Source organism: Martes martes, assembly GCF_963455335.1.
Source record: "Martes martes genome assembly, chromosome: X".
Taxonomy (NCBI): domain Eukaryota; kingdom Metazoa; phylum Chordata; class Mammalia; order Carnivora; family Mustelidae; genus Martes; species Martes martes.
Genome location: NC_137897.1, coordinates 56,115,104 through 56,132,208, shown reverse-complemented (window position 1 = coordinate 56,132,208; position 17,105 = coordinate 56,115,104). Strand labels below are relative to the sequence as shown.

General features: G+C 43.2%; 1 protein-coding gene across 4 annotated transcripts in view; it reads right to left on the bottom strand.

The window, feature by feature from the left end:
• TAF1 (TATA-box binding protein associated factor 1) overlaps nucleotides 1-16,778 on the bottom strand; it is a 75,732-nt gene extending 58,954 nt beyond the window's left edge. For 3 of the 4 annotated variants that reach the window (XM_080831194.1, XM_080831195.1, XM_080831197.1), the window contains exons 1-18: nucleotides 16,533-16,778; nucleotides 15,420-15,534; nucleotides 15,164-15,280; nucleotides 11,326-11,445; nucleotides 9,986-10,227; nucleotides 9,376-9,594; nucleotides 8,762-8,980; nucleotides 8,205-8,409; nucleotides 6,574-6,750; nucleotides 5,955-6,082; nucleotides 5,736-5,843; nucleotides 5,439-5,612; nucleotides 4,610-4,783; nucleotides 4,279-4,383; nucleotides 3,399-3,599; nucleotides 3,085-3,226; nucleotides 2,373-2,503; nucleotides 1,638-1,718 (exon numbers count right to left, since the gene is read on the bottom strand). In XM_080831194.1, the coding sequence (XP_080687320.1) occupies nucleotides 1,638-1,718; nucleotides 2,373-2,503; nucleotides 3,085-3,226; nucleotides 3,399-3,599; nucleotides 4,279-4,383; nucleotides 4,610-4,783; nucleotides 5,439-5,612; nucleotides 5,736-5,843; nucleotides 5,955-6,082; nucleotides 6,574-6,750; nucleotides 8,205-8,409; nucleotides 8,762-8,980; nucleotides 9,376-9,594; nucleotides 9,986-10,227; nucleotides 11,326-11,445; nucleotides 15,164-15,280; nucleotides 15,420-15,534; nucleotides 16,533-16,712 (2,838 nt within the window). In that variant the 5' untranslated portion in view covers nucleotides 16,713-16,778. The remainder of the gene's footprint in view (nucleotides 1-1,637; nucleotides 1,719-2,372; nucleotides 2,504-3,084; nucleotides 3,227-3,398; nucleotides 3,600-4,278; nucleotides 4,384-4,609; nucleotides 4,784-5,438; nucleotides 5,613-5,735; nucleotides 5,844-5,954; nucleotides 6,083-6,573; nucleotides 6,751-8,204; nucleotides 8,410-8,761; nucleotides 8,981-9,375; nucleotides 9,595-9,985; nucleotides 10,228-11,325; nucleotides 11,446-15,163; nucleotides 15,281-15,419; nucleotides 15,535-16,532) is intronic. The other variant, XM_080831196.1, reaches the window with a different exon arrangement.
• Between the last annotated feature and the right edge of the window lie 327 nt (nucleotides 16,779-17,105).

Genomic DNA, 17,105 nt, shown 5'->3' with positions numbered 1-17,105 from the left:
TAAAATACTGCAGCTGCTTTGAAGAAAATAAGTACGGAGGTTGCTCAAAAAACTAAAAATAGAACTATCATGTGATCCAGTAATCCACTTCTGGGTCTATATGCAGAAGAACAGAAAACAGAATCCTGAAGAGATAGTCCATACCCATGTTCACAGCAGCACTGTTCCCAATAGCAAGAGGTGGAAGCACCCCAAACGTCCACCAATGGATGGGTGGATAAACACGATGTGGTACATACACACAGTGGAATGTTATTCAGCCTTAAAAAAGGAAGGAAACTGTGATATATGCTACAACATGCATGAACTTTGAGGATATCGTGCTGGATAAAATAAACCAGTCACATAAAAACAATACCTCATGATTCCACTTAGGGGAAGTACCTAGAGTAGTAAAATTCAGAGAGACAGAAAGTAGAATGGTGGTTGCAGAGGCTGGAGGAGGAAGAAATGGGGACTTGTCATTTAATGGGTAACAGAGTTTCAGTTTTGCAACATGAAGAGTTCTGGAAATTGGTTATGTAACAGTGTGAACATACCTAACGTTACCAAATTGTACATTTAAAGGTTAGATGGCAAGTTTTGTTATGTATATTTTACCACAGTTAAAAAAAGAAAGTACATACTGTATGAGCCCACATATCTAAAAATGTAGAAAATGTGAACTAATCTATAGTGACAGAAAGCATCAGTGTGGTTGTCAGGGCACAAAGAGGCCAGAGTAAAGGGAAGAGAAAGGAGAAAAGAATCCCAAAGGGGGTACAAAAAAACTTTTGGGGGTGACAGATACACTCACTATCTTGTTATGAGGATTCGCAGATATAAACACATATCACAACATATCAAATAGTACACTTTAAATACGTGCTACTTATGTCAATCTTAACTCAATAAAGCCATTTTTTAAAGGATAAATGGAAAAAAATTAAAATGGATAAATGGGATATACTAATAAAAATTAGCACAAAGCCAGGGCACCTGGGTGGCTTGGTTAGTTGAGCATCTGACTCTTTTTTTTTTTTTTTTTAAAGGAGTCTTTTTTTTTTTTTTTTTTTAAGATTTTATTTATTTATTTGACAGACAGAGATCACAAGTAGGCAGAGAGGCAGGCAGAGAGAGAGGAGGAAGCAGGCTCCCCGCTGAGCAGAGAGCCTGATGCGGGGCTTGATCCCAGGACCCTGAGATCATGACCTGAGCCGAAGGCAGAGGCTTTAACCCACTGAGCCACCCAGGTGCCCCTGACTCTTTTTTTTTTTAAGATTTTATTTATTTATTTAACAGAGAGAGAGATCACAAGTAGGCAGAGGGGCAGGCAGAGAGAGAGGAGGAAGCAGGCTCCCTGCTAAGCAGAGAGCCCGATGTGGGGCTCGATCCCAGGACCCTGAGACCATGACCTGAGCCGAAGGCAGAGGCTTAACCCACTGAGACACCCAGGCACCCCTGAGCATCTGACTCTTGATTCTGGCTCAGGTCATTATCTCAGGACTGTGAGATCGAGCCCCACACTGGGCTCCACGCTCAGGGCAGAGTTTGCTTGAGATTCTCTCCCACTACCTGTCCGCCCCCCCCCCCCAGCTCACATGCTCTCTCTCTCTAAAATAATTAATTAATTTAAAAAAACTAGTGTAAAGCCATACCTCATCATCAATCTTCATCTGGAAATCTTCCTCATTTTCTTCTTCTGGAGCAAAAAAGGACTTCTCACCATAGCCAGCATCCTGGAAGAGCACAAACGGAAGCAAACCAGTCAACAAATTGGAAAACACAAAGTACAAGTTTCACTAAGCACCAAGTATAGAATACCAAAGTACATTTTCACACAGAGAATAGATTCTGTAAAGTCTTCCTGTCTCTGTCACCATTCTACATCCTTAGGCTATCAGAAGATATATTACATTTCAGGGAAGTTGCCAGTTGACGTGTAGGTAGTTAAGGCCCAAAAAGGAAGCTAAGTAGAGATGCTCATCACTGCAGACTCACTAACTCAGTGGTGTAGCTGTGCTGTCTCACCCTGGCTAGATGTTCCCTGCTTGGGACATGTTCAGCACCACCATCTCAGCCCACAGGGAAGGCTGTGGAAAACAACCGAGAAGTATTTGCCCTGTGTATGTACCTGCCTTGTAAAGAACAAAGATTAAAGTCGCCACCCAAATGGATGGAACAATACGCCCTACGTCCCTCATGAAGCCTTCCCACTGCTATTTAGCTAGACTGGAGTCGTCCTCAGAACCAATGGACACGGAGTACCTCAGAGCTCGAATCTGTCAGTAACTGGTTCATAATCCAGGAACCATCACTTCTTGGCCAGTGCCACCAGTCTGCATCCTCCTCTGTCTGCAACAAACCCACAGGCACAAGGGGAAGGTGCTTACCTTCAGTCGCTGCTCTGCGGCTATCATGCTGTAGTAGGCACAGCACTGCTCTGGGGACACCATAGCTCTGATCTCCTCTTCAGTCGGTAATCGAAAATCAGACTTCAACACCCACCAGTTTGAGTCCATCCCTAGAAAAAGTAGAGAGAATGAGACCATTCCAAATTCCGAAGACCCTTCCACCGACAGCAACAAGGATAACGAACCAAAACCGGGCCACGCAACATCCCAGAAGGTCTAGCCACAGTTAGCCTGCCTGCCGAAGAAAAGCCCCACTGCTAGGTTGCTTGCACCTCCTGACATCCACCATCCAACGAATTTCCTGGCAGGCACAAATCAAAAAGCAATCACAGCCTCCATAATTAGAAGATTAACTACTTCCGGGGCGCCTGGGTGGCTCAGGGGTTTAAGCCTCTGCCTTCAGCTCAGGTCATGATCTCAGGGTCCTGGGATTGAGCCCCGCATCGGGCTCTCTGCTCAGCAGGAGCCTGCTTCCCCTTCTCTCTGTCTGCCTAGCTCTGATTTCTCTCTGTCAAATAAATAAAATCTTTTAAAAAAAAATTAAAAAAAAAAAAAGGAAGATTAACTACTTCCTTCTTTTGATGACTATCATTCTCTCGATCTGGGAGCAGTATACTTATCCTTTCACTGAAAGCTGTAATTCCTTTCTTGGAAAGAGATGGGGAACAAATAATTAGTCACAAATGATGACCTGTGCGTTTGAAGTCAGCGCAGAGCTTCAGCCTCTTCCGGATGCTACTTTCTGAGTGAGAAGGGAAGGCTTTCTTTATATCTTCCATTCGGATCCGCCGTGGCCGATCTTTACTCTTCCAGAATAGGCGGTAAATAAAGACCTGTCCAACAAACCAAGTGTCTTTCATTTGGCAAAACAGAAGACAAAAGTGCTCGCCAGGGCTCTTTCCCCTACTAAGCCCTGCTGTATTTTGAGCTCTCCTGATGTGCCCCCAAATCCACAATACCCTGTTACGTGCAAACTGACCCACCTCCCTAATCTGTCATTCTTACCTGGAGAAAGTCTCGAATATGTGTATTAGCCCTTTTGGAGTTGGGCCCAGGAACTTCAAACAAGGGGCACTGCTGGCCGACCACAAAAATATCGACTAATTCCCGAATATAGTAACCTTGTCTTGTCCGAATGATAAGGAAGTCAGTTTCTGGCATCTTATGAAGGTAAATTGGGGCACGAAAAAGATTGTTCTCAAATGCCTAACAAAAGTAAAAACACAAAAATTATATACAGAGAAGCCCTAGGAAATTTCATCAACTAACGAGAAGGGAAATCAGGCCTGTTTGCTCTCCATCCCCAGAATGCCATCTAAAACCTATCCAATAATATAAATAAATCGGAATATGGAATGTCAAACAGGATTAGAAAATAATTTTTTACCCACTAGCAGTAGTAGGGAAACTATAGGATTTGGATTCAGATGACACTGACTCTGCTACTTACTATATGATGTCAGATTAGTCATTTAGTATCTCTGAGCTTAACTGACCTCATCTACAAAACAGAGATACTTTAAACAAATGAAAACATACCAATTCTGCAGATACAAATTAAATACTCATTAATTAACTCATTAAATTATTAATCCCAGGCTGACTTCCGTATGCCACCCAGATGTTGCTGGACTTCTTACCAGCGTGTGTTTTCTAAAAACAATTTCAAATTTAGTTTACAAATAACATTACTAGAGCCAGTTTTAATAAAAAGATCAAAAGAAAGTCTGGGGATTATAATTATTTGGGGATTATACTGATCCTTCCCCATACCTGCCATGTAAATAGTACCTTAATCAACTAGAATTAGTTCTTTCTGGGCTGACTTGCTCCTCAACTGTCAAGTTCCTTAGGAAAGAGTTATTAACAGGAAAGAATCCGTCACCTGCAGTAATTGGCCAGGATGGAGAGAGCCCAGGAAGGGAGATGTATGGCAGTAAACAGTTTCTCCATATTTACAATCTGGGGCTCCAGGATCTTTTCCAGGTTTCTAGAAGGAACACAAAAGACCCAGTTACTATTACAGAATAGAATCAATAAGCCTTCACAAAATATTCCTTGAGCATAGCATTTTACTAATATTACTAACTACAAAAAAGACACCATTTCTTTCTCCCAAGAAACTTACAGCATGGAAAAGACAAAATATACAATCGCAGACTATTGCTGGATGTTCATTACAACTGTATTACAAACAAGTTTTCTCAGAGACTCACCCGCTTATAGTAGTTTTTTATCTTGGTTGCCATGCCAACCTGCATCATTAATGGTCCATTTTCCTCACTGTATTCTGCAAGAATAAGATCTCCATCTTTGCCTGTGAGGTCCTGAGGTGTGCGCATAAAAAACATCTCTCCACCACCAGACGCTTGTCTCTCTTGTTCTCTCATCTGCCCAGAACAAAGAGAACACAGTTCAGCTCCTGGCAGGACAAGAACCACAAACTGACGCTGTTCATTCTGAGACAATGACACCACAAGCGATTTTGCCTTGCTTTTTTTTAAACTTCATTGCGAAAATATTCAACCATGAAGTTGAAACTATGAACACTTACAATCCCACCACCTAGATATAACTTCATATTTTACCTTATCTATCTAAAATTATCTCCATAGATTTTGCTGGAACCATTTAAGAGATTTTATCTGAAAGAGAGAGCGTGCGCATGCACAAGCAGGGGGAGTGGCAGGCAGAGGCAGAGGGAGAAGCAAGCTCCGCTGAGCAGGGAGCCCGATATGGGGCTCGATTCCACGAGCCTGGGATCATGACCTGAGCCAAAGGCACAAGCTTAACCAACTGAGCCACCCAGGTGCCCCCTGAATCGTTTCTGAAAGCTGCAGTCATCATGACACTTTACCCTTAAGTATTTTCACATGCATCCCCTCAGAATAAGGACATTCTCCTAAATAAACTATAGTAACATTCTATCACATCTGAGAAAAAAGTAATTCCCGAGTATCATCTAATATCATGTCCATTTCCCCAATGTGTACTCTAACATCTTTTATAGCTGCTTTTTTTTTTCTACCCAGAGTTCAGTCATACCTTAGCCTTCTTTTTGATGTGTTTTAGCAAGGGCTGGACTGAGTGGGGACCTGGCTGAGAGAGTGCCCCAAAGGAGTATTTCTTCAGAGGTGGGCGATGGAACTGCCGAAGTTTGATGGGCCCCATGTGGGTAGGAAAGAAGGGCTGTCGTAATTCCACAGCAGGAATCGAGTGCTAAGACAGGAAATACAGGGTTGAAATTAAATAATTACTCCAGCCTAGGCAAGATTTACCCATATCCTCCATCAAAACAAGGCAGTGGTTCCCATCCATCACAGAAAAAATTGTTACTTTTACCTGGATAATATTTCCTCCAAAGGTGCCTCGAAGACCCTGCTGCTTGGGGTAGTAATATTCATCATTGGAGAGATTCCATGGATCTTTCACTTCTGGCTGAGACATGTTCTAATGATGGGGACATCAAACAGATATCAAATAAACCTTAGTCAGACTACCCTCCTCCATTACCTTTCTCTGCTCTTCTCAACACCCTAGGTCCCTTTTCCCTCCACAGACCTGCTGTGGTTCCTCCTTGATGACCCCTGTTTTCCCTAACAGAATTCGACTCTTCTTCAGAGACGATTCCTTCTTACTTTCCTTGGAGGGGGAGTTGGAGGTGGCCTCTTCCTTTTCATCAGGAATTTCTAAGGATGAAACAAAAGTCACTCTGGAGATACTATCCCTGAAGATTCACATTTCCTACAGGTATCTTTGCACTTCCTAATCAGATCTCTCATCCCACCCCAGACCACTTCTAGTAGGTGATTCCCTCTAACTAAACACACTATACTCCTGGAATCTCAAAGGTACTGCTTTTCAACATTCCTACATTGTGAGCTTTCCCTAAGCAAAATAGAAATACCAGAAACAGCCACAACTCTGCTCTCTCAACTGCAACCTGAAAGTTCCAGGCTTTTTTCCTTATTTTTTTAAAGTAGGCTCCACACCCAATATGAGGCTGGAACTTACAACCCTGAGATCAAGAGTCACCTGCTCCACTGAATGAGCCAGCCAGGCACCCCCGAGAAGCTTATAGTCTTGACCTTCCCAACCTTTCTGATTTCCCCCGTCCCTTGACGTTAGCAGCAAGCTGTCCATTACAGAGAAGGAACACTGGTCCCTGCCAACACCATACCCAAAATGAGGTTCTCATCATTGGGATCAAGTGTCAAAACAGGAGGCTCCAACAGCCGGGGCATGGCCTGAGCATCCCAAATGATATTGTCCTCCCAGCGTCCATACACCAGCTCCTCATTGTCAATGGGAAAGATAGAGTACCAAGGCTTGTCATCATCCAGGGTGGCTGCAAAACCTACTCAGAAGAGGAGGAGACACTCAGTAACAGACAAAACACCTATGCCCCTTTCAATCATGATTCCAGCAAAGGGCAAAGGAGCACATGTTAGTAGTTATTCATGCGGCTACTAAAAAGGAACCTAGTGCACACAGTGTATTTCTCATTTTAAAATAAGTTGCAGACAAAATGTTCACTGCAGTGTTTTTCATAAGACTCAAAATTTAAACCGCCAAGTGTGTTTAATAAGGGACTGGCTAAAGAAATCATGGTAATAAATGATATGGTAAAATATACTAACAATTAATGGTAATAAAATATATATTTAAAAATACAGTAACTATTGGTCAATTATGAAAACATCCATATAAGAATACTATGCAATCAGCAAAGTGTTTAGATAGAACGAGAGAAGGAAACAAAACCTCTTTCTTAGACTTAAAAATTAAAATATTTTTGTTTTCCTCTGGATTATAAAAGTAATCCAGGTTAACTGAAGGAAAATACAGAAAAATATAATAAAGGAAACTGAAGCTGTCTGTGATCCAACAAACCAGAAATAACCACTGTGAAATCCCATAGTGCATTTCCTTTCAGTCAGCTTTCTGTAATTATATAGTGTGCTTTTTCTTTTCCCACTTACATGAACAGGGTATCATATATGCCACTTTGTTTTTCTTACTTGAGTTTCCCATGTCATTAAACGTTTTTATGAAAAACTTGGAATGACACAGAATAATGATGTCGTCAAATGAAAAGCACGATATGCAAAAAACTGCCTACAGAAATGAGCTCAACTATATACACAGAAGACAGAAAACCAAAAACAAAGTACACCAAAAAGTCGATCTTCTCTGGATAGCTGGATTATCAGTGATTTTTATCACTGTATTCTATTTTCAAAGTTTTCTACATTAAGCATGACATACCCTTTTCTTTTTTTGCATACTTAAGGAGAGAAAAAGCAAATTCTAGCATGATAAAGACAAAGGGGCTAGCTCTGAAAACGGAAGTAGATCATAGAGATAAAACCTTGGTCTGGTTTGGATAGATCATCAACTTCAAAGTGGTTTTCCCAGTTTTCTTTTTTTTAAAGATTTTATTTATTTATTTGGCAGAGATCACAAGTAGGCAGAGAGGCAGGCAGAGAGAGAGGAAGGGAAGCAGGCTCCCCGCTGAGCAGAGAGCCCGACGCGGGGCTCAATCCCAGTACCCTGGGATCATGACCCGAGCTGAAGGCAGAGGCTTTAACCCACTGAGCCACCCAGGCGCCCCGGTTTTCCCAGTTTTCTAATAAGAAATCAGAGTCCACCCTAGCTTGTTAATGGTGTATAACTTATTATGGACTAGAATTGGGGCTCAGGTCCAAAACATTTTGCTGCCCCTCAGCAGCAGCAAAGAACACAGCTAAATCCACTTAGGATGACTGAGCTGAAGGGCATGTGCTAGACATGGCTGGCACAAAAACACACCTTGCTGAACGTTGTAGGCCATGGCATTCCTAGTCATGCTAGAAGGAAGCCAGCCTGCCAGGCTTGCACGCTGAGGTTTTGTTCCTTTGTGTTTGACATCCTCTCCATCCCAGATGATATCATCCTCCCAGTGCAGCTGTGTCACCATCAGGAAGTTTTCATCAGCCAGAAGGTCAGTGCTATTTTCCTCAAGTTTCCTGAAATCCTACAGAAACGAAGACGGAAGAACAAATCCCTGAATGGTCACTGGTCAAAGTTCTGACTCCAGATCCCTCATCAGACACATCAAACATGGTCCCTGACTTGAAAGAAGTACCTGATAATGGAGACCTGCCTCCGCACACTCCTGGGCTAGCGCAGCACTCACTGCCCAGACAGAATCCTTGTGACGGGGCCTAGCTGCCAGGGTGACACACCGTAACAAGCCCAAGGCTTAGAACCTCCATAACCTACCAAAGACACCCTACCTGATATCTCCCCACCCAGAAAAGCAAAGTTAAGTAAAATGGAAAGGGCCCTGGGTACAGATTCCTTTCTTACATACCAGTGTCGCTTACCTCCAACATTCTACATTTCATCACGGGTTCGAGGTCCATTTTTCTCAGTTTGAAGCCATAATCAAACCCACTGCCATCTTCAGGGACACCCAGCATATCATACCACAGCCGAGCAGGCCCATAACGCCACTCGGCTACTCTCGGTTTGGTATCGGCCACTTTATCCGTATCTCCAGTTGACTGGGAAAACTTGGACTCAACAGGAGCCATCATCGTAATCTGTAACAGAATAAAGCAGGAGGAGAGGAGGATTTCCTAATCCCAGATGTCCTAGGGCTACAGGGAGTCCACAGTCAGGAAGTTAGAGGAACTACAAGGATGATTCTTCAACAGGACTGGAGTTAGAATGGGAACAATGGGGCTAGATCATGGCACACTCTGCCTAAAGCATTCAAACTCCTATTCACCAGCACGTGTAGCACCCACTGCTGGCCCACAGTACTTCTCTACTACAACAGGGAAGGGATGGCCACTAAGACTGAACTCACGATTTCTTGTTCATAATCAGCACAGGGCTCTGCCTGCTAAAAGTACATTTCCCATTTAGACATAAGCTAGGGAGAACTCATTTGTTCCTCCTGTAGGTCTCAAGCCCAGGTCTCTATTTTGCCTACTTCATCATCAGAGAGACATTGCTCTGGAGGTGGTGGTGGAGCGTAGTCATAGTTCCACAAAGACTTCTGGCTGACTTCTGACTCTACCGAGCACTCCACCTCCTGGATCTGCTCTTCCTGGATCAGCTCACGGTGCTTCTTTTTCCTTTTTCTCCGAGCACTCCGCCAAACAGATGGGACGTTCTTCCCTGGTCCAAAAAGACGTAGGAAGCGTAATACCTACAACACAGAGGCTCAAAGACTCAATATCAGACAGGAAAAGAGCAGCATCTGGGTCTACAAACTCCCCTGAGAGATCCACTCGGCTGTGGGGGAGGGACCAAAGAGTGCTCAACTTAGAGTTATAACATCTAACAAGAAAGTAAAGAAGCATCCCTTAATAATTTGAACTAGTTCTTTTTAGACAACAAGGACAATTTCTGATGAGAACTATGTAAATCACATGTACTGTCATCAATGCATACAGCTTTTTCAAAAAGACCTAAAACAATGTCACTGAATAAGAAAACTTTTACATCTTATCCTTTCTATATTCAACATCTTAGCAACAGAACTCAGAATTTAGGAGAGGTCAGTGGTTTGCAATATGGGCATTCTCCATGGAAAGTACCTTCCCAGGCCGAAATTCCGGGAACAGTTCTGTGACACTCGGCAACAGCTTGGTGGCATCGTGCTGCATAATCCCAGCCAAAGGTAGGGTCAGCTTCCCATCTTCAGATTCTGCCTGTGTTGCTTCTTGAGGTCCCATCTCAGATTCTGAGTCAGAGGAACTACTGAAGTCCACTTTCTCTGAGGCCAAAGAGGAAGGGGCAATGATGGAGGGCAAGATGATGCCTTCTCCATCCTCAGACACTGCAACAAGGAAGAGAAACCCCTTTGGCATGTAACTGTGAGCATACTTCCTCCGATTCAGCCAGTACCCACTCTAGGCTATATGCATGGCTCAGTGGCAGGGGATATAGTTCCAAGCACCCAGATCACTAGTATGCAACCCAGAAAACTCATTTCAACTCATTTTCTCCCACCGTCCCCAACTCACCTTGTACCCGGTACCCTAGGGTTGTGATGAGAGAAAACAAACACTATTACTACATTTACTACTTTCTATACCTGTATTAAAGGAATGTGATCAACAGCAAAATTATATGACACTTTTTTACCAAGCAGGCCTTATCATCTCGTTCAGGGACCCATAAACTGAAGAATTTTTTTTAAGCCCACAGGATGATAATGAAATTGTCTAGGACATGAAGTTATCAGATGTTATTTAGCCTACAGACTAATGCAGAAATGGCTAAAACTCTAATAGGAGGAATTCTGGTCAACATAATTCTCAAAATACAGGACATCAAAAACACTACTATTCCGCAATCTCCTAGCCTAGGACAGAGTTTCTAGTGCGGCCAACGCAGGGAAGGTGGAGAGGATCCCTAAAGCCCTTGCCTTGGAAATCTCTGAATCTGGTAGTTGGCTCTCTCTGATTTATGCACATTCTAGGATGCCTTTCCCATTCAATCATTTATTTTAAAGAGAGTCATCTAGACAGGGAGTTTCCAAATACCAGTATGCAGATCAGTTGCATCAGCAATTACTTGGAGAACACTCTGAAATTCCTGGGCTCTGACCCAGCTCTTCAGAATCAGACTCTCTGGGTGAGAGTCAGAAATCTGTATTTTTTAACAGGCTTGGGATGATTGTGATGGGCAGCCAGATCTGAGAACCACTAAGCTCAACTACTTTCCCTCAAGTACCTGTTAAAATACTGTTGCCAAATATTTTAAAAAGTAAAACTTCCCTTTGACGTTAAAATCTGAAAACTGTATGAATCACTTCTAGAAACTATATCCTTTCCTAGCAGCTTAATTGTATTAGCTCCCTATGGGTATGCCAAAAGCCTAGATCTATGAATGGAACTTGTTCCTTGGACAAAAGAAGATAGTCTCTACTTACCACTGGTAAGAGCATCCTCGTCCTTATCCTTCTTCATTGGTCCTGGAGGTGGAGGTGGAGGTGGCATCAACTTGCAGTCAATGTCTTCACAGTCAGCATCATAGTCATCTTCATCATAATCTAATGAAAGCGGGAAGATGATTCTGAATATCCAGAATGTATACAACAGCCCTGAGTTCCTTTGTTACACAGATTTAAAGCACCCCGTGAAAGTGGTGTTCTTAACACGCAGGAGGTGCAGTTTCTACCTTCAGAAAGAGATGATGACACAGTATCACCAAATACTAGAATACGATGTATATCTCATACAGAAATATAGGGAGCGCCCAAGAACTGTTTAAAAACTTTGTTCCTTCTCCTGATCAAATCCCATTTGATTTTTTATTTTCATCCTGCTCAATCTCATAACTGAATTTAACATTCTTCCTTCTCTATCAGCTTCCTTTAAGACTGGACTTTCTCTCTTCCCACTTCCCAAATCTTCGACACATTTTTTGATCCACCTTCTACAGTCTGTTATTCTTTCCACTGACCTTTTACCTCTGGCATCACTCAACACCTGATGGTGAACACTCTGCTTTTATTCCTCTACACAAGCTCCATTCCCTAACTCAAGAATCACCCTTATTCAGGATTAACCCCAAATCTGAAGGTCTTGCCCTGACTTATCCCTCTACAATCACACCACATGTTCTGCTGCCTAAAGAACCTTTCCACTCAGGGTGCCTGGGTGGCTCAGTTGGTTAAGTGTCTGCCTTCGGCTCAGGTCATCATCTCCGGGTCCTGGGATTGAGCCCCACATCAGGCTCCCTGCTCAGCGGGAAGTCTGCTTCCCCCTTTCCTTTTTTTTTTTTTAAATTTTTATTTATTTATTTATTTGACACAGAGAGAGAGAGAGAGAGATCAAGAGAGATCACAAGTAGGCAGAGAGGCAGGCAGAGAGAGAGGGGGAAGCAGGCTCCCCGCTAAGCAGAGAGCCCAATGCGGGGCTCGATCCCAGGACCCTGAGATCAGGACATGAGCTGAAGGCAGAGGCTTAACCCACTGAGCCACCCAGGCGCCCCTACTTCCCCCTTTCCTTCTGCCTCCTTCCCCTGCTCATGCTCTGTCCCTGTCTCTCTCAAACAAATAAACTAAAAATATTTTTTTTCTCTTTAAGGTTTTATTTATTTATTTGACAGAGAGAGACACAGCAAGAGAGGGAATGCAAGCAGGGGAAGTGGGAGAGGTTTTATCTATAATGCTCCCGAGAACGTCAGCAAAGTAGGAATTATTCTGAGACAGTGAAATGACTTACTCAGGGTCACACTGTTTTAAATGACAAAGTCAGAATTCAAGGCTGGCTGAACAAAGCCTATACTCATTTCAATGCACTTCCTTACTTACCCAGTCCTTCTCAAGTTTAATTCTGCTTAGCATTTTCCTCAACTGTCACCCTACCCGAGACCTTGATGACTTTGTATCTAGCCTGCAAGAACGGTTTCTAAATTAGTCTGACCCTTTACCCCTTTTCTAATCAAAACCCTAAAGCAACAAGTATCACTTCTCATTTTCATTTAGGAAGGAAAGGCAACTAACACTTACAGAGCATCTACCATGACCCTGTACTATGTAGGTGCCTTCACACCCCATGATATTGAACTTAAATTCCCACATAAGACCCACTAATGAGGTATTATCACCTTTATTGCAGATAAGAAAACTGAGGCATTATTATAAATCCAAGCTTCAAAGACTAAGCAACTTCCCCAGGATCAAACTAAATATGGAGCTGCGGCTTGAACCTATTATTCTGACTCCAACATCCATTTTCTTTTCATTATACCACCCTGCCCTTTACTCAACAATGTTTGGTTTACAATCCTTTATGACATCAAATCCCAAGTAAGGCATACATACACGTGTTATCAAATTGCTCTACCCCTGGTATGTTTTCCACTCCTTTCAAGAAAACCTGCTGGCCAATTCCCCCTGCACTATTCACTTATTTCTATCTCTAAACCTTTAGAGAAGCCATGTTTTCAAATCAAAATGCCCTGCTACTTCCTCTCCAGGAAACTCTTTCAAACTTTTGCTCAAAATTCACCTCCATGACATCTTCTCTAATGACCTCCACCCACTTATAATTACTCCAAAGAAGATCCTAGTAAATCAAGCCACCTGAAGGGGCGAATGCCAGAGGAGGAGGAAGTTAGGACACAGGTAAAGGCACCCTCACTGAATAAGAGAACTTGGAAATGAGCATCCCAGAGTACTAAGACTACCAAATGCAGCATCCTCTTTTTCTAGGAGGTCAGCTCATAAAACCCAAAGAGAACACCCCCACTCGTCCTCTTCCCTAACATTCCTATCCAAGACAACAAACCGAAACCTGAAAATTCCAAAACTCTCTGGAAATCAGAGCTATCACTTCCCCCTTAGCCTAAGTCAGGGGAGCTCAAAAATAATAGTTACAATATTTGTCTCAGATATTCTGTCAACCTGTTGAAATGAAATACAATACTCTATACAGAAATATGAGCTTATAGCTGGCTTGTCTTTTTATTGTAATTATGCTTCGTGTTGTTTATCCCATCTTCCCCAAATGATAATAATATCCCGGAAAGGGAGACCTGTATCTTCTATTTTTTCTGGGTTACCTCCTGTGTTATGTGGCACAGTTAATTCTCCCTCTATAATAAGCACTCAAATCCATTAACTGGTGCTGAAATCTAATTCAAAGAGGTGGACAATGAACAAACAATGGGCAACCTCATACAAAAGTGTCAAGCAGTGAGAGATAGGGTAAGGCAGTGGAAACAATGAATTATATATATGTCAACTATACCTCAATTAAAAGTTGTAAAAAAATTGGGGCACCTGGGTGGCTCAGTGGGTTAAAGCCTCTGCCTTCGGCTCAGGTCATGATCCCAGGGTCCTGGGATCGAGCCCCGCATCAGGCTCTCTGTTCAGCAGGGAGCCTGCTTCCTCCTTTCTCTGTCTGCCTCTCTGCCTACTTGTGATCTCTGTCTGTCAAATAAATAAATAAAATCTTAAAAAAAAAAGTTGTAAAAAAATTACAAGTCAGAAAAAAGGAACTTTGATCAGTTGCTCTAGGTTCCAGACCACAAAACTAAGCTCCTCAAGATCAGAAAATGGATTATCTTTGTACCATACTATCACAATTTATAGCTCAACAAATGTCTAATATCCTGAATTACTGAATTAGTCAAGGTCTGCCACTACCTAACTTATATAACTTTTTAAAAAGTCCCACATTTTATTAAAGTCCAAGTTTTCTTTTCCTATGATGAAGTTAATAATAGACAATCACTAAGACCCCTTCCAGCTCTGATTCTGATTCTATATGTAGCACCTTACACCAGGGAAAGACACCTATACTGGGAGCAAGCACTAAGTGCATTCTGTCAGCATACAGGTGGTGAGTGATTAACAAACATTAAGCCAGTAAATATGTGTGCTTGTTTATATAGGACATTGCAGATACTTAATCCTCCTTGAACTACCAAGTCCTTAAGAGCAAAGACTGAGTTCAAATAATTTCTAAAACAGTGCCATGAACCCTGTAGGTCTTCAAATACCAGATAAGGAAAACATTATCTTTACTTGGCATTCACCAAGAATTTGGGAATAACCAGTAAGAGGAATAAACACCCGAGTGTAACAATGACCCAGAACACACACAAAAAAGAGGAGCTGCAGGGGACTGAGCTGACAAAAAGAGAGAGAAGGAAAGGATGGAGAGCAGGAACAATGGCAGAAAGCATACACAGAAACAAAATGGACTACACCTCAAGAAAATGACTGGAATGCTCTACTGATGACACTAAAGAATCACCTGAGTGGCAAAGCGGCTGCAAGCTCCCCATTGTCTGCTGATATCTTCGACTTTCATCTTCTGCTACCTCATTGATGTCTGAATAGTCGACAGCATCTTCTGTACTCCTGATCCATCCTATAGATAAAGGGGAGGGCAGGTATATCTCAACAAAGGCCAAATAACTCTCACTCCCTTAGATAATTCCCATTGAAAAATGAATACACAGTAGGTGGCTAGCCTCCTCCCTCCTTACTCCCCATGACCCACACTTCACCTTCATCATTTACCAGGGCACCATCAGTCCCAGTCAATTCTTCATTTGCGGTGAGTTCAGTGATCAGGCTGCCCAGACCCAAAGCCCCCAAGCCTGCCAAGTGCTTCTTACACTCCTGAAAAAGGGACAGCACCAGAGTCGAAGATAACAACTAAACCTAAGCTTCCCACACCACAAGGCTTATTTCCCTGGTCCAGCACAAAGCTATAAATCCATATTAAGTATAACTCTGCAGTGTGCTAAAAGGAGCATCACATTCCAGAACTGTAAAGTAACTCTTCCACTAAACTCCACGTTGATCAGATCTTTATCAACATATTAAGTCCAATTTCATCACCATACTTTAATAAGAAAAGATCAAAGAACCATCATCAAGACTGAACAAATGGAACAGTAGTTCTCTGAATAAAGGCTAAGGCAACTGAAGCCACTGGGATTCCAGAAGGGATGACAAGAACTTTTTTTTTTTTTTTTTTTTTTTTGCTGGCTTTTGTGTATGTGTGTGTGATGCGGAGGAGAAATATTGATCAGGATTTTCTCTTTGTTACAATGAATCTAAATGAAAGCAGGTAAGGTTCATTTGGACACAGAAAACAATTTCATGAATGTCAGGGAAAACTACCCAAGAAGTGCACTGGACCAGAAGGGGTCTGGTCTGAAGGGGTCAGATAGTCTGAACTTTCGCTGTTGGAAGAACTGAGGCCTGAACCACACATTTGTCACAGGTCCTCTTGCTCTAGAGCCACCTCAAGTCAACTATGTCAGACAGGCAGTTTCAAGAATCTCCCAAGTCCTCATAGCAACGGCTTAAATGTAATGTCACTAAGTTACGCTATTTTCCGGCTGCCTTGTGAGAACGACCATTAACCCCAAAGCTACCCACATCGGCGCCCCTGACCTACGAGGGCTTACCTACAGTTCTTTCTTCCCACCCCCAACCAGAACGGAGCCTCCAGTCTACGATCTGCACGCTCCACTAGGAAGCATCCGCTTCTCATTTCCTCTCCTCTTACGTTAACCGCGCCCTCTCACAGGGGCTCTATTCTAAGCACCCTCTACTTTCCTCACTCAGCCCGACCACCACCAACCCTATACCCACGCCCGCCCCCTCACATCATCCAAGACGCTTTCCCCCTCCAGCTGTCCGGCTCCATTGATGTTGCCGAAAAGGAAACCGGTTAAAGAAAATGGGCCGCCTCCAGCAGAATCTTCATCGCTGTCCGTGTCTGACATGATGGCGGTTGTGGTGTCACCGGAGGCTGCGGGTAGCAGCAAATCCCAGCCTGGTCCCATGGACCGGAAATAAAAACATTAGTCGCCCAGAAGTGACTTACAGGGCTCCTTGACCCCACCAGGCCTTACCGGAAGGGGAGTGAGGGGGTGAGGGGGACGTAACCGGAAAGACCGGCCGTCCTACGAAAATGGCGAACTACTTTACTAACGGCATTTGATTCGACCGTAAGGGATCAGGAGGTTGGGTATGTGGAAGGCGGTTGGTCAAAGAAAATGTTTGATCCCGCCCCCTTCTGCCAATCTGAGCAAGAGCATTCCCAGTGCATTGGATAGGTGTCACGGCTGTTCCTCCAATCAGAAGGAGCTGCCTGGGTCACGTAGCCTACGTCCTGGTTACCGCGGGTCACCATGCCGTGGCACGCGGAAGTAAAGATTAGAAGCAGCTTTGCTTCT